We start from the raw sequence: 24,981 nt of genomic DNA on the forward strand, positions 1-24,981 counted from the left end.
CAATAAGTTTTCCCTTATTGCGAAGCAAACAATGCGTTCGTTGCACCTCGTACCTCTATATTAAAAGAAGACTGTGTGTTGGTTCGCGAGGATAAAATAGCGAAAGAAAAGTTAGCGAGATGAGAGAAGAAGAGAGAAAGAGAAAGATAGAGAAAGAAAGATGGAGAAGGAATGAATGGTAGGACCACCCTAGGACAGTTCAGAGTGGTTCAAGCGTGTAATATAAGAGCACCATTTTTAAACTAAACTATACCTAAGTAACATAATTTAAATGGAGATGAGCGAGGAGACGTATTAATTAAACTGCTGGACTTTTGGTATTTAATTTTGGCTTTGTATTTTTTTTAAATGTATCGGCATTGTCAGTGAATTAGGATATATTTTTTTTGCGTATTTTTTTTTTTTTTTTTAACTAACGCATCCTAGATGAAAGTTCGTCATAGAAATCGGCAGCATAGCAGAACATTCTGCCATGACTACTTTTTTCCCAATCTGTCATGTTAGGCCACATTTCCCGAGCTTTTTTAGGAGTGTGCTTTCGACGATGTACGAGAGGCAAAGGGAAAAACGATTTCCTCTCGTAATGGTATTTCCACCTGTCAACGGTTTAATATCGAAATTTCAAACGTCCTCCAGGAGCGCGGTAGAATTATTATTCGCTACCGCATGCTATCGAAAACTCGAATTTTCATCGTACAAACGAATCATCGATCGTTCGTCATTAATTTCAATAATCACCTTGACTATACAATTTTGATATATCATCATCGTAGGGTATTATTAATAATTTAATATTACATGAAGTATCACTGAAAATACAGATTATATTTGTACCAGCGATGATATGTACTATACGCATTTTGTGGGGAAAAAGAAATGTCCAAGCGTAAATGTAAAATGTAAAATGTAAATCACTTTGAATAAGCGTAATGCAACCTTGGGAAGACGCGGATTTGAAACGCTGAATCGTGCGTAATATTAAAATTCACAATGGAGAACGAGGGTGGCTAATTAACGGGAGTAAGCCGCGCGAATAAATTATTTCTCTTGGTGTTCGATGCACAGGAAGGGTTCGCTCACATATTCAAATACACTCATGTATAAACACACACGAGTAGTCGTGTTCGTTGGCTTGCACGAAAGTGCATAGGGAAGAATGGAAGGCGTAAGCGCACGCGCGCGCTCTTGCACAAACGCGACACGAGTTTGTTCGTGACGTACGATACGTCGTTTCCATGCGATTTGACGTAACGGAAGGACGAGTAAGAGATTCACAATCAGGACAATCTCCGCGTGTCGCAGTGTCAACCAGGGACACAGAGCGTACGACCGCACTACTGTCAACCTGCGTAATTAATCCACGTTTCAGCGATGGAGGTAGGTCCGGCAGGAGCCTAAGATTTACCGCAGTCCAATTTTACACCTGTCCATCAGTTGCGGCCCCAGCGATACCTTCGTGCAATGAAACTTGCATGCTTAATAATTATCAAAGCACCAAGAATGAAGTCGGTGAGTGGGTAGAAAACGGACCAACTGTTTGGGCCGACGGCCTACTTTCTTTCTTTTACCATTAAATTGATTGTTGAATACGTTGAATAGAAAAGACACATTCCAGTAGTACGTTAATGTACAATATTGATTGCGAATTTATAACAGATTGTTTAATAATACTTTTCAACATACGCATAAAAGAAAATCGCATTATTTCGATCGAATACATAAGACTAAAATAATACAAGAAGGAGTTAAGATTGGTACGAAAATTAAAGAGAAAATAAATCTTGAGTAAAGACACGGCTTAATTCAAGAGAGAAAGAGAAAAATAATGAAGGATCCCGCGACTAAGTTATAAAGAACGTCCGAGATACTCGCAACTCAGCGCAACACTTACGAGGCGAGCGGTAGTAAACCTCGGTCGCGAAGTCTCACGGATTTATTTTTCACTTGCGCCTTGCTGTTTTACACGCGTGACTAATGTCGAGGGTAACCTAAGGTCCTAATGAAAAACGTCATTTATTCATATATCTTGGCGATATACGCTTATGTCCTTGATGTTACGTCTTACTTGGAATCTAAATTTTATGTGTAACGTAGGCGGATACGTAGGCAACCGTAGAGTTAACGACTCGCGCCTTCCATTTCTAACGAGCGAGCTACGTGTAACAAGGGTTACGTTGATGTTACAGCGTACGATAAAGGGTCTTACATCGTAATCTCGTTGTGCCTTCAACTACCGAAAGTATGACCTTTCAAGAGCTTTTTGCAAAGAGTTCTTTTCAAGCATCGTGCAGGATTTAATACGACATTTACCGCACTTTTAATGAATCCACGCTGAAGTCAATAAGGTACGAAACTATACTTTTACTATTTTTCGCAATAGTTTGCCCGCTGGTAGATAACTATCTTTTTTTTTTGTACGATAATAAAGTACTTTTCAACGATCGTTAGAAAGAATATAATGGATCAAAGATAAGCTAAATTTAATTTTCCGAATATATGTATTACGTTTATAATGATAGTTAGTCCTATAACAATTCTTGATCATTCATGATTATTTTGTCGAGTCCAATATTCCAGTTGCGCCAGGCGACAGTTCGCCCAGTTATTACTACGCGGACGGAAACGTTCATAGAATTCATGGTTGCCTTTACAGCCATTGGTACCACGGCATAACTTTGGATTGGCTTTAACGATGGCGACCGACTACACGAAAAGCACTGTTCCGTAAGCACGTTATAAATTACATAGGGTATATTCCCTACAATACTAATCTAGCAATTCTTAATCTCATTCGTTTTCATTTTGAGCTGTCGAGCAAGATCTTTAAATTTTACAAATATCACATGGTTGTTGTTCGAACTTATGGATGTCTTTTGTCATTTTTCTACAGAGAATTAATTTCGTCGATAAGAGCTGAACTTTAGTACGATAGTTTCAATGATATAGGGATAACGGGGTATAAGAAAATTAGCTGATAATAAAGCGTTCGTTATACTCTGGAGATACCTAGAATCAAGAACAATAAACTATAATTCATTGGTCTTACGTATATGATCACAATAAAACAACTCCTTCTTTAGATGCCTTTTCCTCCCATTTTCTTATTTATATTGACTGGTAAGGTAAAGGTTATTGTGAATTCACTTTGGGCGTTCCTGAACGATATCGCAAGGATGATAATAGAGAAGAAATGCTATAAATGATAGAACAATTGTATACTAGCGATAATACATGTCTATAAATTGCAGGCTGCTAATGTAAATAGAAGTCTTAGCATCTATTTTTATATTCGTATCTTCTTTTTCCGATATCAAACCGTTTTACGTCAAACATTTCGTTGCGATCATGACCTGTATTCCATGATACGGTAAAAACCGTCGTGAGAAGTGTAACCATCCGTTATAAGCAAGCTTCTGCCAGGTTCCGATACTGCATCATCGATCAGAGAGCAGCATCGTGAAATATTTACATATCTGCTCGTACGCGTGAAAAATTTAAATTTGAAGTAACATAATCGATCGTTCGGCCGCTGGTGTCCCGAATTTTACGCTCGAGTTACAGTCGAGTTTCGCTTTAGAATTTTCATACATTTTCGTTTGAAATTTTTTTTTTTTTCATTTTATCGTGCCATCATCTGCCGAAACTCGATATCTGATCCGATACACGGCAGCTGTTATTATTACTGCAACTGTAGCACCTGATGTTATCGCACTCAATCCGCAACTATTGACGCGATTGCGCTGTTACAATAAAATCACCAAAAAATAATGTTGAAAAAGACGAGGGTGTTTAGTATGACGGATTTTACGGATACGCTTCTTCATCTTTACACAAATTTGTCTATCAACTAATCAATAATAAAATATATATATTTTTAAAAACTCACGTAAAAGAAGAACAAGAATTATAGAACATTAATTAGATGCGTTAAATGTTTACGAGCTGATTCGCCATGGCATTAAAATAACCAATCTCTATGTTTATAAATTCCATTTCTTAAAGGGACCTTCTACTCTGCAATTTAAAAAAATTTATTTTTTTTTTTTTTTATCATTTTTCGAATGTATATATATGTAGAAATATTGTGTTAAAATTTCAAAAAGATCCGATGTCTCTAACTACATTTTTGGTGCCTGAACGTAACTACCTCGGACCGCTTTCCTGAGCGTTCGGCACGCACGGACGACTCTTATCTTGTTCAATCCCTTTCTCTTTCATTGTTTATTCAAGCAGTTTTTTTTATTGTAATCTGTATAATCCTTCGTAATGTCAGGTATATTTTTCGGGGGATCAGACATAGAGAAATATATAACTGTCTGAAGATGATGATATATAGATTATTAAATTATGATGATGTTAATGGGCTAATAATTTGAATAAAACGTGGCCCATTGCTGGGCCCATTAATCGGCCAATGATCAACTACCATTAATGGGCCGATAATAAATGCCGGTAATGGGCCGATAATAAATGCCGGTAATGGGCCGATAATAAATGCCGGTAATGGGCCGATAATAAATGCCGGTAATGAGCCGATAATAAATGCCAGTAATGGGCCGATAATAAATGCCGGTAATGGGCCGATAATAAATGCCGGTAATGGGCCGATAATAAATGCCGGTAATGGGCCGATAATAAATGCCGGTAATTGGCCGATAATAAATGCCGGTAATGGGCCGATAATAAATGCCGGTAATGAGCCGATAATAAATGCCGGTAATGGGCCGATAATAAATGCCAGTAATGGGCCGATAATAAATGCCGGTAATGGGCCGATAATTAATGCCGGTAATGGGCCGATAATAAATGCCGGTAATGGGCCGATAATAAATGCCGGTAATGGGCCGATAATAAATGCCATTAATGGGCCGATAATAAATGCCGGTAATGGGCCGATAATAAATGCCGGTAATGGGCCGATAATTAATGCCGGTAATAGGCTGATAATAAATGCCGGTAATGGGCCGATAATAAATGCCGGTAATGGGCCGATAATAAATGCCAGTAATGGGCCGATAATAAATGCCGGTAATGGGCCGATAATTAATGCCGGTAATGGGCCGATAATAAATGCCGGTAATGGGCCGATAATAAATGCCGGTAATGGGCCGATAATAAATGCCGGTAATGGGCCGATAATAAATGCCGGTAATGGGCCGATAATAAATGCCGGTAATGGGCCGATAATAAATGCCGGTAATGGGCCGATAATAAATGCCGGTAATGGGCCGATAATTAATGCCGGTAATGGGCCGATAATAAATGCCAGTAATGGGCCGATAATAAATGCCGGTAATGGGCCGATAATTAATGCCGGTAATGGGCCGATAATAAATGCCGGTAATGGGCCGATAATAAATGCCGGTAATGGGCCGATAATTAATGCCGGTAATGGGCTGATAATAAATGCCGGTAATGGGCCGATAATAAATGCCGGTAATGGGCCGATAATAAATGCCGGTAATGGGCCGATAATAAATGCCGGTAATGGGCCGATAATTAATGCCGGTAATGGGCCGATAATAAATGCCGGTAATGGGCCGATAATAAATGCCGGTAATGGGCCGATAATAAATGCCGGTAATGGGCCGATAATAAATGCCGGTAATGGGCCGATAATAAATGCCGGTAATGGGCCGATAATAAATGCCGGTAATGGGCCGATAATTAATGCCGGTAATGGGCCGATAATTAATGCCGGTAATAGGCCGATAATAAATGCCGGTAATGGGCCGATAATAAATGCCGGTAATGGGCCGATAATAAATGCCGGTAATGGGCCGATAATTAATGCCGGTAATGGGCTGATAATAAATGCCGGTAATGGGCCGATAATAAATGCCGGTAATGGGCCGATAATAAATGCCGGTAATGGGCCGATAATAAATGCCGGTAATGGGCCGATAATAAATGCCGGTAATGGGCCGATAATTAATGCCGGTAATGGGCCGATAATAAATGCCGGTAATGGGCCGATAATAAATGCCGGTAATGGGCCGATAATAAATGCCGGTAATGGGCCGATAATAAATGCCGGTAATGGGCCGATAATAAATGCCGGTAATGGGCCGATAATAAATGCCGGTAATGGGCCGATAATTAATGCCGGTAATGGGCCGATAATAAATGCCAGTAATGGGCCGATAATAAATGCCGGTAATGGGCCGATAATTAATGCCGGTAATGGGCCGATAATAAATGCCGGTAATGGGCCGATAATAAATGCCGGTAATGGGCCGATAATAAATGCCGGTAATGGGCCGATAATAAATGCCGGTAATGGGCCGATAATAAATGCCGGTAATGGGCCGATAATAAATGCCGGTAATGGGCCGATAATAAATGCCGGTAATGGGCCGATAATAAATGCCGGTAATGGGCCGATAATAAATGCCGGTAATGGGCCGATAATAAATGCCGGTAATGGGCCGATAATAAATGCCGGTAATGGGCCGATAATAAATGCCGGTAATGGGCCGATAATAAATGCCGGTAATGGGCCGATAATAAATGCCGGTAATGGGCCGATAATTAATGCCGGTAATGGGCCGATAATAAATGCCGGTAATGGGCCGATAATAAATGCCGGTAATGGGCCGATAATAAATGCCGGTAATGGGCCGATAATAAATGCCGGTAATGGGCCGATAATAAATGCCGGTAATGGGCCGATAATAAATGCCGGTAATGGGCCGATAATTAATGCCGGTAATGGGCCGATAATAAATGCCGGTAATGGGCCGATAATAAATGCCGGTAATGGGCCGATAATAAATACCGGTAATGGGCCGATAATAAATGCCGGTAATGGGCCGATAATAAATGCCGGTAATGGGCCGATAATAAATGCCGGTAATGGGCCGATAATAAATGCCGGTAATGGGCCGATAATAAATGCCGGTAATGGGCCGATAATAAATGCCGGTAATGGGCCGATAATTAATGCCGGTAATGGGCCGATAATTAATGCCGGTAATAGGCCGATAATAAATGCCGGTAATGGGCCGATAATAAATGCCGGTAATGGGCCGATAATTAATGCCGGTAATGGGCCGATAATAAATGCCGGTAATGGGCCGATAATAAATGCCGGTAATGGGCCGATAATTAATGCCGGTAATGGGCCGATAATAAATGCCGGTAATGGGCCGATAATAAATGCCGGTAATGGGCCGATAATAAATGCCGGTAATGGGCCGATAATAAATGCCGGTAATGGGCCGATAATAAATGCCGGTAATGGGCCGATAATAAATGCCGGTAATGGGCCGATAATAAATGCCGGTAATGGGCCGATAATAAATGCCGGTAATGGGCCGATAATAAATGCCGGTAATGGGCCGATAATAAATTTTATTAATGGGCTGATAATAAATTTTATTAATGGGCCGATATTAAATTTTATTAATGGGCCGATAATAAATGCCGGTAATGGGCCGATAATAAATGCCGGTAATGGGCCGATAATAAATGCCGGTAATGGGCCGATAATAAATGCCGGTAATGGGCCGATAATAAATTTTATTAATGGGCCAATAATAAATTTTATTAATGGGCTGATAATAAATTTTATTAATGGGCCGATATTAAATTTTATTAATGGGCCGATAATAAATGCCGGTAATGGGCCGATAATAAATGCCGGTAATGGGCCGATAATAAATTTTATTAATGGGCCAATAATAAATTTTATTAATGGGCTGATAATAAATTTTATTAATGGGCCGATATTAAATTTTATTAATGGGCCGATAATAAATGCCGGTAATGGGCCGATAATAAATGCCGGTAATGGGCCGATAATAAATGCCGGTAATGGGCCGATAATAAATGCCGGTAATGGGCCGATAATAAATGCCGGTAATGGGCCGATAATAAATGCCGGTAATGGGCCGATAATAAATGCCGGTAATGGGCCGATAATAAATGCCGGTAATGGGCCGATAATAAATGCCGGTAATGGGCCGATAATAAATGCCGGTAATGGGCCGATAATTAATGCCGGTAATGGGCCGATAATAAATGCCGGTAATGGGCCGATAATAAATTTTATTAATGGGCCGATAATAAATTTTATTAATGGGCTGATAATAAATTTTATTAATGGGCCGATATTAAATTTTATTAATGGGCCGATAATAAATTTTATTAATGGGCCGATAATAAATGCCGGTAATGGGCCGATAATAAATTTTATTAATGGGCTGATAATAAATTTTATTAATGGGCCGATATTAAATTTTATTAATGGGCCGATAATAAATTTTATTAATGGGCCTATAATAAATGCCATTAATGGGCCGATAATCCTTTGCCCGGCGATTGGCCATCCAAGGTCCTGTTTTCAAACTTAGTAAGGGGAATTATTAATATCCCTCGACTTGAACAAAAAAAATAAATAAATAAAAGAATAACTCCACCCCAACTTTTAACCTTTACCAACCCCTACCCCAACTTCTTCTTCATATTCTTCTTCTTCCTCTTCCTTTTCCGCGTTGTGTTTACACTTCCCTTATTATTTTCATTTCAATTCTCATTCTAATATCTTCGACAAGGAAACATTTTTATTTCATAAAAAGAAAAAGAAATGAGAAATGTTTAATTGATCATTGAAGTTGAATTTTATAAAATAACAGATTCCCATGTTCTCAACCCTTTTCAAAGTTTGTTTGCATTTTAATTTATTTTCATTTCAACTTGTTCGTACACTTTCGACGGAGACTGTATCTTTCCTTACAAATAGAAAGGGATCATAATATCTCACGATTCAAAAAAAAAAACAGGGAATAATAATTACCATACGTGTTCCATCGACTGGTGTAAGTACCTCAAAACTAAGGCACTGAAGCAAAAATACAAGCATCCTCCGGCACTTTCTAAAGATGTACAGAAAGTGCTAAAGCCTATTTATGAGGATCTGACTAAGACAGAACTGCTGGAAAGATGTTTAGGTGGACATACGCAGAATAATAATGAAAGCTTTAATAACTGCGTATGGAACATGGCACCTAAACACCTGTTTAACGGCCAAGAAGTTGTTGAAATTGCGTGCAAAGTTTCAGCATGTATCTTTAACGAAGGATTTCAAACAGTGATGAAGATAATGGAAACGATGGGCATGAAACTTGGGCCAGGAGCGATCGACTTTGCTAAAAGACGCGACGACCGACGTATCGAATCTGCGAACCGTCGAAGCTCTGAGTGCTCAAAAGATACCAGATCAAAGTGGAAGAAGGCAAGACTGGAAGAAATTGAAGAATATGAACAAGAAGAAGGTCTATTGTACGGTCCAGGCATCGCAGATTAAGTTTAGGTAAGAATTTTTAACGATTTTGAGTAGAAAAAAAAAACTTTAAACGCGTTTATCTCGAAACTATGTTTTGAAATACTAGCTCCATCGTATCTCACGAACCAATAAACCGATTCTTATAAAATTTAATCCACATATTCTACACATGAGCTGTAACAAAGTGACGGAGAGTTTTTTCTTATATTTTAATTTTTACTATTTATTTTTAGTCAAAAACAATAAAAAAAAGGTCAAATTTACGTTTTTTTTGTAATTTGTCCACCATTTTTTTATTTATTGATAAAATTTTTTTTATATAAAACTGTCACTTTGTAGCTGAAGTCATACAGAATATAAGACCATTTTACTTTTATGTTTCAGGTAAGCCATTCTCAAGTTCTGATGGAGCTACCAAAGCACTAAAGTTTTAAGGTGTTTTTTTATACTACTGTTTTTGCAATAAAAAATTAATTAAAATGAAAAAATAAAAATTCATTTATATAGTTTAAGACTCAATTTAACAAACCCAACAACTTTTAGATCGATATCTTTTATAGTTTTCTTGGAAAAAATTCGCGAAAATAGCCTTTTTTTTAGGTGCTCAGAGTAGAAGGTCCCCTTAATACGTTTTCGAATGAAGATGTTTATAGTAATTGCCATTAAAATGAGAGAGTTCCGGAAAGTGTAATGATAATCCAAGTAATTCAGGTTAGTTTTCGAGAATTTCTGGTAAGATGAAGAGAAACCGATATACTTTCCCCATGGTACGAATCCTTTGTGCAAATGGAATAGGAGAAGAAGAAGGAGGAGAAGGAGAAGGAAAAGGGTTAAGTGGATAGTGAATGAATCGTGTTGGATGCTCATTTGGCAAGATTTACCTTGTATAGAAGAGCATTCTTGTCATAATTATTTATAGAGTTTGAGAAGGAGTCGATGGACGACGGAACCGAAGAGACAGAGCTTCCGTGGTACTTCGTTTACGGTAACGTACATGTATACACGCGTGACCTGAGTAGACGCAAACATCCGATGGCGTAGGATGTACAACGAAGCGTAGAACGATGGGTACAATGTAGGTAGTTGGAACACAACTACGAACAAGAGGGTAGGTAAAGAGGGAAAAGGAGAATGAGAGAGAAAGAGAGAGAGAGAAAGAGAGAGAGAGAGAGAGGAGAGAGAGAGAGAGAGATAGAAAGTGAGATGACGGTAGTCGAAGCAAATATTGCGATCGAACGAACAAAGGTCCTTTCGCGAAATGGAAGAGCTGCGTAGTGGATAGTGTTGAATGTTCATGAAACGCATCGAGGCGGTTACCTCGTGCTTGAGTAGTCAAACCTGTGGCCCGAATTACGATATTGAGCCATGAATATATCCTAGTATCAATAGTACATACCACTTTCTACCTATCTGTGCAATTTTAAGCCAAAGCCTATGGATATATGACTAGCTATATCGTGAAACTACAGAGAGTAACACATACTACAAACCTTTAATGCAATATTCGAATGTCTTCGATAGGATGGAAAAATAAACTCTGGCAAACTCTAAATCGATATAATTTTCTTTTATTTCCAATGTAGAAAATCCTAGGAATTTCTTTAATATAAGCTTTTTTTTTAAATCTTTTCTTAAATCACCAGTTAACTATCTATGTGCGATAAGCGATCACGAAGTAAAGATGTGTAGGAAATGATTGTGAAGAGAAGTTAGTAGCGTCGAAAGAGTTTATTTTTCCTTTTCTTTAGAAAGTAACCCATCGCAAAATCGCAAACTCGGGTTAAAAGTCGAAGACGTAAGGCTGAGGTCAAGCCAGCAAATCGAAGGAACCTCGAAAGCTTTCGTGCCCAAAGTAGAGAAAAGTTCGGCACACTAGTGGTCGAAGGTATCGTAGGCATTATGTGATCCGAATCTCGGGTATTATTCTATAATCTATTCGAGCGGATGATAGTGTTGGCGATGGCGGTTAGGGGCGGTTGCACGCGGAGCCGTAGCCTCGTTCGGTTTGTGCACGCTATCATCCATGAATAAGCGCCCTCGCTACGTTTCTCTCCTATCTCCACCCTCTTTGCCCTTTCTCTCTCTCTCTCATCCTTTTCTGAACACTGTACGATCTCTCTCTCTCTCTCTCTAACGCTCGTACGATCGCAAACGCATACATTGTTTGACCCGGGGGATAGATACGTCGGTGCGCCCTCACCTGTTATACACGCTCAAGCACGCGTTGTTACCCCTCCTCCTTTCCTCGTTATCGTTCCTCCTTGATTATGGTTGCACATACCAGCGATGGTGAGAGGGTGAAGTCTCTTCGTTGTTAATGCTTATTTACCGTGTAATGCAAAGGGTATCGTATATGCGAAAGCAAAGGAGCTATGACTACGAACGTCGAAGGATACTTAAAGGGACAGAAAGAGAGAGAGAGAGAGAGAGAGAGAGAGAGAGAGAGGAAGAGAAAGAGAGAGGATAAGAGACGGTGAGAGAAAGCAAGATAGAGAAAGTCGATATCGAGCAATAAGCTTTGAGAAACAGAGGAAGATAGAAATGGAACAGAACGAAGTTACGTTACTGTGATTTATGAAGATTGTAATAAAGACGAGAGAGTGGAATATCTACGTTGCCCTACACGAAATGCATTCGCGAATACTTATTCGCCATATCTTTTCGGCTTTACATACTCTTTATTTCTTTCTTTTTTTTTCTTTTCTCTTCTCCTTCTTTTTTTCTTATTTTTTTCTCCATTAACGAGTGCCATTTACGATTCTAATGCCCTCGACGATGTGCATGCATTAATTTTACTAAAATGAGAATGATTAATGGTTCGGTACGTCGACGATATCAAAATAGTTCTCGCGTAACGATGTTGCTTTTAATATTCTTGTGGACTAACAATATTAGCCGACGAAACATCGATTATGATTATCAACTTTATTATCATCTTAACACTGTAATCGTCTAGTCTAATTTAATCAAAATCTAGATTCACTAAAATTACAAATTTTTGCATCAACAATAGTGAATTATAACATTTTATATAAATTCAAAATTTTATTAATTAACTATTCAACATTTTCAAGGCTATTATTTTAATATTAAATTGCCGTAGGGTACAATATGATTATTAGTAAACATAATGGAAACACTACAATGCACATGTGCCGGTCAAAGTCCAATCCTGACTATGGACAACGTATGATAAATAAATACATTTATTTGACGATCTAAATATTGTTTATATATTTTGATCAAGAATATTGGGACAGGGAAGTTCGTAAGGTTTCCTATGGGACACAGGTGTAACAAATAACGTCTCAATTCGTCCATTTTCGTTTTCCTTTCAACGAATTCACTCGTGCACGCTCCCCTATTCTGCTTTATTTTGCAGGTGTCAGTAGGTGGAAAAAGGGTAAGGATAAATCGCGAATGGAGAATAAAATAGTTGCTGAATACGCGAGAAAGAGATAGGAAAAGAAAGAGAGAAGCCATAGTGTCTGACCTGTGACCTCGAGGACACGAGCGAGGGGCACGACCCCTGACCAGTTTCAACCCCGCCGTAATCCAGGGACGAATCCCCAAGATCCCCACGGCCTGGTTTCACTGGAAACAGCACGGAACTACTCGTACGAGACTTCGACCTATCACGTTCGAAGACTCTTATTACGTACGTAGTATGTACTACATACTCAGAGATACTCTGTGAATCTAGACGACTTTTGACGATAATTTTTCTATTCCTTTTTGAACGAAAAAATATTTTAACTCGATATAATGCCTAAAAAAAAAAAAAAATAAAAAAATAAAAATAAAAACGTAAAATTTATTTTCCAATAGAAATTATATATATTTCGTTTATATTACTCTTTGCATATTATTTTCTGCAAATCAATCGAATACTTTGTTTGGGAAAAGTAATTATTTTTTTGACGTCCTTGACAATCAAATCGCTCACATAGAATACGTAAATTCTCATAAAATATGAATTCGAAAGGACGTAATGTCCAATCGCTGGAATGATTTATCGTAAATGCAATAAGAGAAATATCTGCTTGGAGAAAGAGCTGTAGGATTCCTGAACCGTAGGAAGCATTTATCAAATATTACCTCTACGCGATAGCAGCCGATCCGCGTGTTATGTTTTATGATTTTCTTTAAACGGACCATTACCAGTACAAATAACGAGCTTTACATTTTTCTATATAGGAATAAGCTCAATGCTAGTACATGAGTTTAGCAGGATTAATCATAGCTCATGAGCGTGTTACGTCAAGTCAGAGGAGCTTTATTTACCTGCCTGAGGCGAGTGTTATCGATATCCTTTACATGGCTAGCGATACCCTCCAGCAGGTAAATATCATTTTGTCGACTGTAACTACTATAAGTGATTAGTGATCGTATCTTGCATTATATCATTACCATTATCGATTTATGTTTTCATTGAGTATCAAACATATTCGTTTAACATGCGAATATCGATTCTTTTCAATAAATTGTTCAGTTATAAATAATAAGATATTACGTTTATTCGTCACTAATAATAATTGTTTCTTTGTGCGAGATTAATTATTAATCTATAATATCCACATTAAAACAGATATATTTCAATAAAAAATAAGGAACTAAATTGTGTTTAACAGGCTTATGCGTTGAAAAAACGCATTTTTTTACATTTTTACAACCATTGTTGTAACAACAACATTGAAACAACGAATTATTATTTCATTTGCAAATAAAAGAAGACAGGTCTCATTAAGGGGAAAGGAGAGCGAAACATCTCCATTCCTTTAAGTTTAAGTAAACATTTGTGAATAGGTTGGTTCAGAAACCTGAATTGCTTAAGAATTTAAAGTAGTTTTTCGGAAAATGAAAGAACTAGATTTGTAATTCTACCCAAACGACCCAACTTTTTTCACAGTTTCTACATTAGTTAACTATTATAATAAAACACATAATGGTGGAAAGTGAAACAATCTTTTAATAATGGAATAGTGGTAGGAATATCTTCTTGTTGAAGCATATACGATTATTTGATTATTTCCGTGGCTATTTTTGAGTTTCTGCTTAAAATTAAATTGTCTATCTGTTGTTAAATTGTTTATTTGTTAATTAGCTAGCAGAGGTAAATTATTTGAGCAGAGATAAAAGTTAAAATAATTGTCAATTAAATACGTTTGAGTTATGAACAAAGGTGTTAACGTCGACAAAGGTTAGTAGCCGCGTACATATCTAATGACCGTACAGAGCTATAGCCTTTATACATAATACATTAATATGTATATCATATATACATATATAGAGAATATAGAAGTGTAGTAGCATCGATGAGAGTGCACAACGTTTGCAAATAGCTAGGATGGTGGTGAACGTATCGGTTTACAGGTTGCCGCTCGTGGTCTATGATAGAAGCATAGTTGGCATACCGAGCCTTCCTCGCATGGTATGTTATAATTAGAGCTTCTCTGCACGCACGCAACATTGATATGTCCACGACGAGAATCGAAATACTTCCTTAATAAGATGAGACCGATAAACAAAGGGTTAAATGCTTGCTCAATCTTCGAAATTCGGTCCTCGATCACACTACTGATTACGTTTAAGCATATACGAATTATTAAATATAAGAAATATTTTAGAGCTTTTGTTTTAATCGAAATCGATTAGCAATTGCAGCATAAACTGTAAAGCAGATTTGCCTTATATTCGGGAATAAGTTATGACAGTAATCGTTTTGTCTTCTTACGATTTTCCACTTTTATTGATCTCAATCCCTTTATTTGCATATACGTATGTATTCTAAAGTTACACGCGTGAAATACAAACGCTATGCGTTCTTCTATTCATGAAGTAATTCCTATGCGAGATCTTTTACCCGAACGTAAGAGAAGTTTTATTTAAAACTATCGTTAACTTAGAATTCCCAAAGTATCGTTTTATATTTTCCATTTGGCTTTTTTCTTTCTTCCTTCTCTCTCTCTCTCTCTCTCTCTCCCTTTCTGTTTCATCGATGTTATCGAATCGATAGAGACTTCGTGGCATGCTCGCTTCGTGCCACTGGCACACGCGTATGCATTGTATATATATATACACGTATATCTATGTAGGTACGTGTACTGAGATCGTAACGAGAACGATTTATAGTTAGTTGCATCTCGAAACACGGCAGCAGTTGATATCGTTAAAACGGGAGAACATTTCTATTTTAGCAACAATATGCAGCTGTTTCAGATTAAAACGTATTTCATCGGTAGATTCTATGAACGTGTCATGTTTCCTTGGTTGTCTCTCTCTCAACGTCTCACTTTCTTCCTCTCTCTTTCTTAATATTAAATTGATTTGATGCACGCTAAGACTGTAAATCGTAAAAAGCTATAACGCAATAAAGATCTTAAAGATGATTTTGGAGTTTAGAGGAGCACGCGGAACCATAACAGCAAATTATTTGGTGCAATGTTAAAAAGTCGTCTAGCATTGAAAACAAATAGGACTTTGTGTTGCTTCAGCGGTTGCGGTGTTCTTTCTGACGTGCTCCATGAAGTTGCGGTTTCACGTCGGTTTGCGGTAAGTGTGCTACAGCTGAATTCGGAACGCATCTCGTCAAGTGAAATTCTTCGAAGAACAAATTTTGCCGTCTCTCAATCTCCTTTTCTTTCGTCCTTTCTTTCTTCATCTTCTTTTTAGCCTTTTCCTTCTACTTTCCTTCTATTTTCAAACAGTAGGACAACCAATCTTTTCTCTTTTTTACATTCTCAGAGCATAGCTGAGTTATTTATCCTTCCCAATGGAACTTACAACGCGGGACTTTTCCTTCGGTTTCTCTCTCTTTCTCTCCGTCTTTCTTTCTTTTTTTCTCCATTTCCAACCGCCATTATCTTTGCGTCCATTTGAAGGAGAATTTTCGTTTTTATCTTACTACCCGAGGAAACGTCTCAAGCATGGAAGAACGTTCAATCCTGACGTATTATCGAATCGTAGGAAATTTATTCCATAATTATCCATAATTCTCGAGCTAATGTTTTTGTTCAAGGCATCGTAGAAAGTAATAGATGGATGGATTACGAGAAACAGCTGTGCCCAACTCGGTCATACGGCTCTAGAATTAATCCTTTATTTTGCTCTGACAATTAGAGAAATAAATTTAGTTCGGGAAGGTGGTGGGAATTTATAGAGACAATAATATTTTATATTTAATGAATCGTTGTAAGTAAACTTATGCGTTTGTTAGTTAAACGATATATAATCTCTATAATTATTAAAGTTAAATATAGTTATTACAATAATTAATTTGATGTACAATCTAACGCATATAAAATTTCTTTAATTACATATATCTAAAATTATTTTAAATATATTTTAATGATTGCTTTATTCAACTACAAAGGAGTAATTTATATTTCAAAAATAGAGAAAATACGTAAACCCTGGTTCACATTTAATTAAAATAGACAAACGAACAAGATAATTAGCCAGAGTACTAATTAATTGCTTCTCTTTAGAGAAACGATTATCGAAAGAGAGAAAGAGCGGTCAATACTCTTCTTGATTCTCTGACGTTGCAGCTCTGACATATATACAACGACACTAATGCTGACGCCGTCTAAAAAGACGAGAAGGAAACAACGGAGAACATCGGATCGTGGTTATCAATTATCTGATGAACATACCAGCAGGAATTTCGGAAATGTCAGACTCAGTTCCTTTCTCCTTCTCCTCCTTTCCGATCCCTATGTTCTCCTTCACTTATCACCGATTGATATTTATCGACACTTTGTAATTACATGCCACGTTAACTAAATGTTCCCCATTGCAATTCTCATTACAATTATTGAACCCCTCTTTTTACGTGTTTTCTTATTTTCTTTTTATTTCTCGACAAACGAGTTCTCTTATACCAAATGTTATTTAACATCAACCCTTTCTTTTTTTTCTCGAGTATTCGATTTACTCTTTTATTTTTAATCACTTACAGAATTTACAGTACTGTTAATTAAAATCTCGATTCTCGTATTTTTATTGTTGTAACGTTTATATGTTCTTTGAAAAGTATTAACAAAAATTAATAAATGTGTTTTGCTAAAAATTTACATTCATGTGCTCTCTCTTATTTTTTGATTTAAAATTCATTTTTGATACAATTTTTCAACTCGTAAGTAATAGATAGAACGTAAAATGATAAATATCATAAATTCAAACAAATTTTTCCGCGAAATATCATCAATAAAAGTATCTCGTGTTATACGTATTCGTTTGAAAAATTTGTTATGTCCAATTGTAACGCTAGTATGTTTCTCTCGTAGATAGAGGAAAAATGAAAATTTAGCAATTTATAGACACTACATGATGAAATAAAATCCTTCTAGCAATAATATTTTTTTTCATGCAAAGGTACTTATAGTTTTTCATGTAAAATCTTTTAATGTAAGAAATAAAAGTATGTTGGAGGTAAAAGAAAAGAATCATCAAGAAAGATTATGTTTCTACATTTAATATGACTCAATACATAGTACAGGTACAGTAAGAACAGACGACCATTAAATTCTATAATCACCGGATTTCTTTGATATATGATTTTTTGGTACCGGATTTCCTTTGATATATTTTTATTTTTTTCTCCATTAACTTATTTATAATACCAAGCAGAAAGAAAAACCATAAGTAATTTTTTTACAAAAAGAAAAAAAAAGGATTACGAAGATGAGATAAAAAGAAAATCCATCCTTTTTATCAGTAATCTTCTTACGCATACGCATGAACGCTGGAATGTATTAAGAAATTATTCCCTTTTCATATAAGTTCTCTTGAATTAGTTTTTCATCAACGTTGAGAGATCATAAAAAACGCCAAAGAGTCAGGAGATTAATAGTTAATCATAAGATCATTGCATTTGTCCGTACCAAAATTTATAAGAAGATAATAAAATATAATGAGTGCGTTTAATCATTTATTTTGTTATTATAAGATGACGATGAAACGTTGATTGAACTTTAAAAATAATTTTTAAGCCAATAAAAATTTGTTTAAGCATAAAATATTTCTTACATTTCATAATGGATGTTAATTGAGCTTCATGAACTATTAAAAGAAAAACAATGGAATTAAAAAACAATAAGGAACAAAGAGTGATAGAAAACCATTTTATAAATGCAATACCGTAAACGGTAATGTTCTTTGGAATGTGAAAAGGAATTTTGGGCGAAAAGCATTAAAGGCAACGTAGGGAAGTACGGTGACGTACGTTTAATAACGGCACGGTGGCACCATATACTCTCCGCATCATGGTGCAGTAGTGATGTAACGCGCTTTAGAAAATCTTGGCCGAGGCACACGAGAAGAGGGTAGTTTATTGCATATTAGTCGGAGAACCGTAGATTCCTAAAGCACTCGACATTTTTCCTAGTCACCATGCGGACCAAGAAAGCTTTACGAATGAGTTCGTTGGAAATTGTCGACCTTGGAAAAGTAAAATTTTTACTTCGGCTTCTCGACTAATCCTATTATATATATTTTACATTTTTTTCTGCCGCCAAAATTATGTTACAAAATATGCTGAATTAATGAAAATGGATATAATTCAATTGCAGCTATTTATAGTTTCAAAATAATAAATGAAGATTATGAGGGAAATATGACATAAAACTAATATTATTTTATTCGCAAGTATTTCATTTAGTTTATTTCTTCGATATAGTAGTATAATTATAATACTTACGTATAGAGTGGCACTCCTGCTTCATCTTTAAACCAGAAAACCATGTGTAGAGTGTCCTCTCCTGGAGGAGTAATATCACATGGTAATTCCACTCGTTTTCCTTCAACAACACTGATGTTGACCAATGGAACTGTAAAAATAAAAATACTTTTTTTTGCGAAACATAACGACAGTTAGAAACAAACAATTGAAGTTTTTAATAGAAGTCAAGAATAGGGATATATTTTAATATGATTGAGATATAAAAGATTAAACAATATATGTATGTATAGCACTAGTTGAGGTGATCGTACGTAAGGACATTTATAGTGAGGAAGAATAAGGATGAAAAGAGAGAGAGAAAGGATGAAAGGAGGAGTGGGATAAAGGGAGGAAGCGTAAGCTCGGGAGTCAATTTCCTGAATTCGGTAGTCGGCGAAGCTTACACAAGAGTAACCCGGATTTCCTGCGGACGCTTGCTGTGCGTCCTTCGATTTCAGAAATCCAGGCATTCCGATGCGTCTGCAATTCAATGAGGATCGCCACGGCGGATATGTAAAACGCAAACCGCTCGGGTTACGATAGGATTAAGAGGAGCAGCTTATGAAATTTCATTTCCACAAGAGAATCGAAAGAAGAGTAGAAGAGGAGGAGTAGGAGAAGGAAGAGGAGTAGGGGGAGGATTACCATGAAACCATTTGGAACGCAAGGATGTTACCGTAAAACCATGCAGCATTGGGAAGTTGTAACGGACGCAGTGCGACGTTGATCGTGAAGAAGGCGTCTGTATAAAAGGAAGTAAGGGAAGGGGAAAAGAAGTGGAAGAGGTAAAGCTCGGTATGGTCAAGATGCAAGTGGAAACCTCGAGGGTCAGATCGTACGAGGAGGCCAATTCCTTCGTAAATTCCGGTAGGCTATTCCCGAGAAACGAGTTTCCATTCGATTTGGTCGACTGCCTTCGTTTTCCTTCCTTGGCGGATGGACGAAACAAGTAGCAAAGATACGAACGTCCAAGCAATGTTGTCCATCCGGGTCCCTCAGACTTTTTCTTACCGATCGATTTAAAAGAACGAGCCAGTGTTCATCTGATCGAAATCGATTTGTTACATAGTCTGATCTTCCTTTCTTTCGCTGGCCAACGAGAAAACGACAATGTAGGTAAAGATGTCCGAGTAATAGGCAAACATGGCGTAAAGCGAAAGAACATTGCATTTACATTGTTTTTTCTCCTTTTATCCTTTTTCGTTATTGACTTTGAAAATAACATCTTTCAATTTTCCCTTCAAGATGGTTATCAAAGACGAAAATTTACCAACTTAACCGACTTAGGACAAATATGTATTCCAATGAGTTTACTTATTTATATTCAACAGATACGTTGGCCAAGAGGGAAGCCGCGATAGGGCCATATATTAGCCACGAATATAGCATGCGAACGTGTAGTTTAAATACCAGAGGAGCCTTGAAAGCCGTTTCGATTAATGGAATTCCGCAACATGTCCGCAATTAACCCTCAAAGACCCGAGGCGTTGGGTGAAATGTCCAGCGCGCTAATGGTGAACGAGCCTCGTGTTGCATCCGAAACACATTTAATGAATTCATTATCGATTGAAATCAGCGGGCAACGAGAGGTGAACGAGGGAGAGGAGGATAGTTAGTTACCTGCCAAAACATTCGACAAAGATCCAACATATGAAAATTTCAAATTATCGACAATGCTACGTCACGGATGCAGATCGTCAACGTCGCGCTACGACGAACATAATATGAGTGAATTTACCATGAATGAAACTAATTCTTGGATAATAAAATATGTATTTTATTAATGTATTGACGAAGTAGAGTATTAACGATAAGCGATTGATGAACAAGTAAATATCATCAGATTGTATTATTATTTTTTATATTTAACTTTTTTATTTATCAATGAAATCTTATCACATTCAGACACTGCTATATCTAATCATAAGTTTTTATTATTATATTCTAAAATATCTTACGCTTAATGAGTCTCTGGGCATAACAACTCTTATCACTTGATTCTACAGTTAACTAGCTATATATCTCACAGTGAAATCAAAAGAAATATCGTTTTATATTTATTGTTGATCCTGACGTGTGTGATCACATTTCTGGCATACTTTAATACGACAAAGACCACTTGTACTATAACGACGGGGTAAGTTTTTTCTTTTCATTTTTTATCAGAACGATAATAATTGTCAAGCGAATAAAAATGTGTTTGTCAAAGGGTTCTGAAAAAATCCGATTATTTTTACATATTTCAATTTACGTTTTATTGTTGGCATTGCATGTGATATTAATCTTTTTTGAAGGATTCGCAAACAAGTAAAAAATTAATTTCGATGTAATTAGTTTAGAACGAGAGAGAGAGAGAGAGAGAGAGAGAAGAGAGAGAGATAGAACAAAGTTGTACGAGCGATGCTATAAATATGTCGTAACAACGTACATAGCTATGGAGACAATTTACGCGATGTATCACCGAACTTTATCGCAAAATGGAACCAATTACCGGCATAATTTCGCAAGAATGCTGTAACGAAAATCGATAATCGAAAATGATCTACACTCTAGTTGTTTGTTGAGCTTTCAAATATTTATAACGTTCCTGAAAGCATTCACGATAGAAGAGAGATAGTGGGAAAGGGAAAGATAGAGTTATGCTACGCATATAGCACATTGTAATTAACAATGAACAAACGAAGGTTTCTCATTGCATAAGTCATAAGAATATATTGTCTTTGATTTCAAACGAACGTATTCCCTAATGAAATTTTAATTGAGTGGCTTATATCGATAATCAAATATACTTTTAATAATTGCATATTTTCAAAGTATGTTGATTTGAACTAAAAATAAATCAAAACGGGAGAAATTGATTTCGTTTATTATAAACGAAAGGTAAACATCTCGGTACTTGAATAGTACTCTTAATAAACAACATCAATTAATTTTAGGAATGACTTCAGCTAATGTTTCTACAGTTAAACCCGTAACGAAGATCGATAATGATAGTTCTCGAAATTGTATTCGGATATCGATATCGAACAGGACGGATGACGGACGCAATGGAAACGCTTGGTCTTATCGCATTAAATGCACGACAAGCGTGTAACCATAATTCATACATCACGTGTTCGAGATGCATGATTAGAACGTCACGGTAATTGTAAATCTGAACGAGAGACGAGCAAAGACTTTTGCAAGTACTAGTTTTCTTTAGTAGTTTCAAACAATATTTATTAGTGTGCTAGAAATCATTACAACGATTGCGTGGAAAGAATAACGCCAAGTAAATGATACGACAATTTGAACGATAAACGTGTATCTTGCTTTCTTGCTATCATATTTGAAAAGTAGAGATAAAAGTTGTGACAAGAAAAAAAAATGCGGAAGAGAAAAAAGAAGACGAAAACGAAGATGAAGATGAAAAAGAAGAAGAAGAAAAGAAAATAAAGGAAAAGGAAAATAAATGTCAAAGTCGATACGAATTTTTCCCAAGAGTCTCAGAGTACGAGCTAAACTGATTCGAAAGTTGTTTCTATAGTGGGTTATGGAAGGCGACATAACATAACATAACATAGCAAAACATAATATAACATAACACAACATCACGCGATGTGATGGGAGGAGTTTTGACGTCCGCGTTATCAAAATAGAATACATTTGTGTCCAATGAATAAGATACATCAACTGTCATTTCATAAATCTTGTATCTACAAAGGTGCAGATTGATCGTAAGCATGTAATCGATATCATGATTATGCTTGAATCAGTTACGCATGAATATGGATGCTCTACGTTAGATCATCCCAAGTGCCAACGCAATTAAGCTAGCGTTGGTACTTGCAGAAGTCAATTCGATAACTACGTTAGCGTGCGTTATCGTGTAGTTCCGATTATCGTCGGAGCTATAGGAAAGGAGGACTAACGGGAGAAATTGCATTGGGGGAGGATATACGACGGATATAATTTATAGTTCCGCTACCATTAAATTGTACTAGGTAACGCTATTAAGGGAATCTATGTATATACTTGTGTAACTACCATTTAAACGGTCTCAACGAATACAAAAATAAATGCACGATAAACGTAAACGATCGATATATGTGAATGATTGAAATTATACTTCTGGGAATAAAAGCGTAAACTAAAAAAAAGAAAAAAAAAGGAATGAAAAACATCGATCTATTTTTATTATAAATCGGTTATATGATCGAAATTTAATCTTTTATGCGTGTTAAATGCGAAAGGACAAATTTATTTCACTTGATTTTAGATATCATCTTTCAAAGATATAACCAACAACTCTCTTTTTGTCTGTGTGGAAAAATGAAAATAGTTTCAATAAAATTGTATATTTAACTTGTCGATATTACGTATCAGATACATACTAAACCATATCTCGTATAATCGAATAAATATAAAGGAAAAATTATTTTATAAAAGTGTTTATAAAATATATATTTATGAATGTCTATTTCAACTCCCATTGGAATTCTTTCAATAAGTTCTACTCACTTTTGTGACGACCGAGATTTCAGTATTGGCGAATTCATTGACTCAGATTTTCGAATATCGAACGTAGCAATCGAAATTGTCTCTCTCTCACTCTCTTCCCCACTTTCATTCGTTCTACAAGTCTATAACAGAGAACGAACCTTTTCACGATGACGAGACGAACGAAACAGTTTCATTTTAATCAAGCAGTCGATCCGACGATTAAAACACGTTGGCGCGATCGTACCTGGTGCGAATTAACTCGAAGCAAGAGACCAGTAGATGCGGACTATTACGGTCACAGTCGGTACGCTCGGATGGACTCGCGTATAGTGCGAATGGAGAGAGATAGAGAGAGAGACAGAGAATGAGAAAGGGAGAGAGAGAGAGAGAGAGAGAAAGAGAAAGCGAGTGAATGGAGATGAGAGAAGGAGAGAGGTGAAGGGATAGTAGGTCCGTTATTTAGGGGTATTTAAGTGTCCCGAGCAGCCCCTGCCATTCTCGAGCGATTCTACGGTGCAAGTCTCTTCAACTTGGCAAACCGTTTGCTTGCACCCAGCGTATCAGGCTGGCTATTGTCTACCGCCATTGTACCACACCCCTTTCATGCCCCTACCTCCTACCTCCTCCTCTTCCCTTTCCTTCATTGCTTGCGTGTTAAGTGACGGGGTACCACCTCGCAATAGCACGAATTAGAGGCCACGTTAATCAGATCCTTAATTTCCTCGACGTCTCAACGTGAAATAGGAAACACCAACGATGGTACCAACGAGAGAGAACACAAGTGATCTCATCGTATTGCCTTTGTCTTTCGAGTTTCCATTATCCTTCTATCCGATGAAAATCAACGTTCCTTTTTTCAACATAAATATATTTTATCGTTGTTGACTTTACAACATGGAAAGATTATCTTTGATGATTTTGTCTTTTCAAATTCTTTATTCTTTTAGCAGATAGAAAAGAAAATACATTTTATTTTAGTATAGGGTGCGTATAAGTGTCTTCCGTCGTTCGATAAAATTTCATTTTTCGGGCGTTATCGTCTAATGCTTTCTCTTACAAAGTACACAAACGTGTCATTTGTCTTTAAAAAGAAAAGCTTTCTCACGGAGAATAATAAAGTTTCAATTTCTTTCCTTTGCATTATGATCTTATGTCCTGTTATTACACCAAGCTAAAGAATGAGCGTACAACTTTTTTAAATATAGCACGTGAACCGTTGTAGAAACGACAAGCTTGTAAGAAAAAAGAAAGAAGAGGAAGAAGAGAGAGAGAGAGAGAGAGAGAAAAGTGAGAGAGATAAAGTAAACAATGATGGCAGGAAATGCCAGGCAGTTCATAAAGTTCACCCAGAAACGGTCTTTGTCTTTGAATTTGTGGTAGATTCAGTGAAACCAGCCGTAGCGTCAACCACGTTCGGAACTTTCTTAGAGGATGAGAGAAAATGAAAAAGTGAGCGAGGGTCGAAAAATACCAAATCGGACGCTTTATCGCG

General features: G+C 36.8%; 3 protein-coding genes across 4 annotated transcripts in view; 2 read left to right on the plus strand and 1 right to left on the minus strand.

Moving 5' to 3' along the window:
- LOC107063900 (kin of IRRE-like protein 1) overlaps window positions 1-24,981 on the minus strand; it is a 304,919-nt gene that overhangs the window by 173,043 nt on the left and 106,895 nt on the right. For both annotated transcript variants that reach the window (XM_015316052.2, XM_015316051.2), the window contains exon 2: window positions 18,987-19,116. In XM_015316052.2, coding sequence (XP_015171538.1) covers window positions 18,987-19,116 — 130 coding nt within the window. The remainder of the gene's footprint in view (window positions 1-18,986; window positions 19,117-24,981) is intronic.
- On the plus strand, window positions 8,149-9,933 carry LOC149032645 (uncharacterized). The gene is made up of 2 exons (XM_089172264.1): window positions 8,149-9,313; window positions 9,671-9,933. Exon 1 carries the CDS (start codon window positions 9,002-9,004, stop codon window positions 9,305-9,307), a length of 306 nt encoding a protein of 101 aa, XP_089028390.1. The 5' UTR covers window positions 8,149-9,001; the 3' UTR covers window positions 9,308-9,313; window positions 9,671-9,933.
- The window catches only part of LOC107063901 (glucose dehydrogenase [FAD, quinone]), a 45,467-nt gene continuing 41,496 nt past the window's right edge, over window positions 21,011-24,981 (plus strand). Inside the window, exon 1 of the mRNA XM_089172262.1 lies at window positions 21,011-21,144. The gene's annotated coding sequence lies outside the window, so the exon portion shown is untranslated. The remainder of the gene's footprint in view (window positions 21,145-24,981) is intronic.

Source organism: Polistes dominula, unplaced genomic scaffold, assembly GCF_049000335.1.
Source record: "Polistes dominula isolate Pdom_NZ unplaced genomic scaffold, Pdom_raw_medaka contig_73, whole genome shotgun sequence".
Taxonomy (NCBI): Eukaryota; Metazoa; Arthropoda; class Insecta; order Hymenoptera; family Vespidae; genus Polistes; species Polistes dominula.

Excerpts from the sequence above, each read along its gene's own strand:
- LOC149032645 (XM_089172264.1), top strand. The coding sequence starts at position 9,002 with ATGGCACCTAAACACCTGTTTAACGGCCAAGAAGTTGTTGAAATTGCG.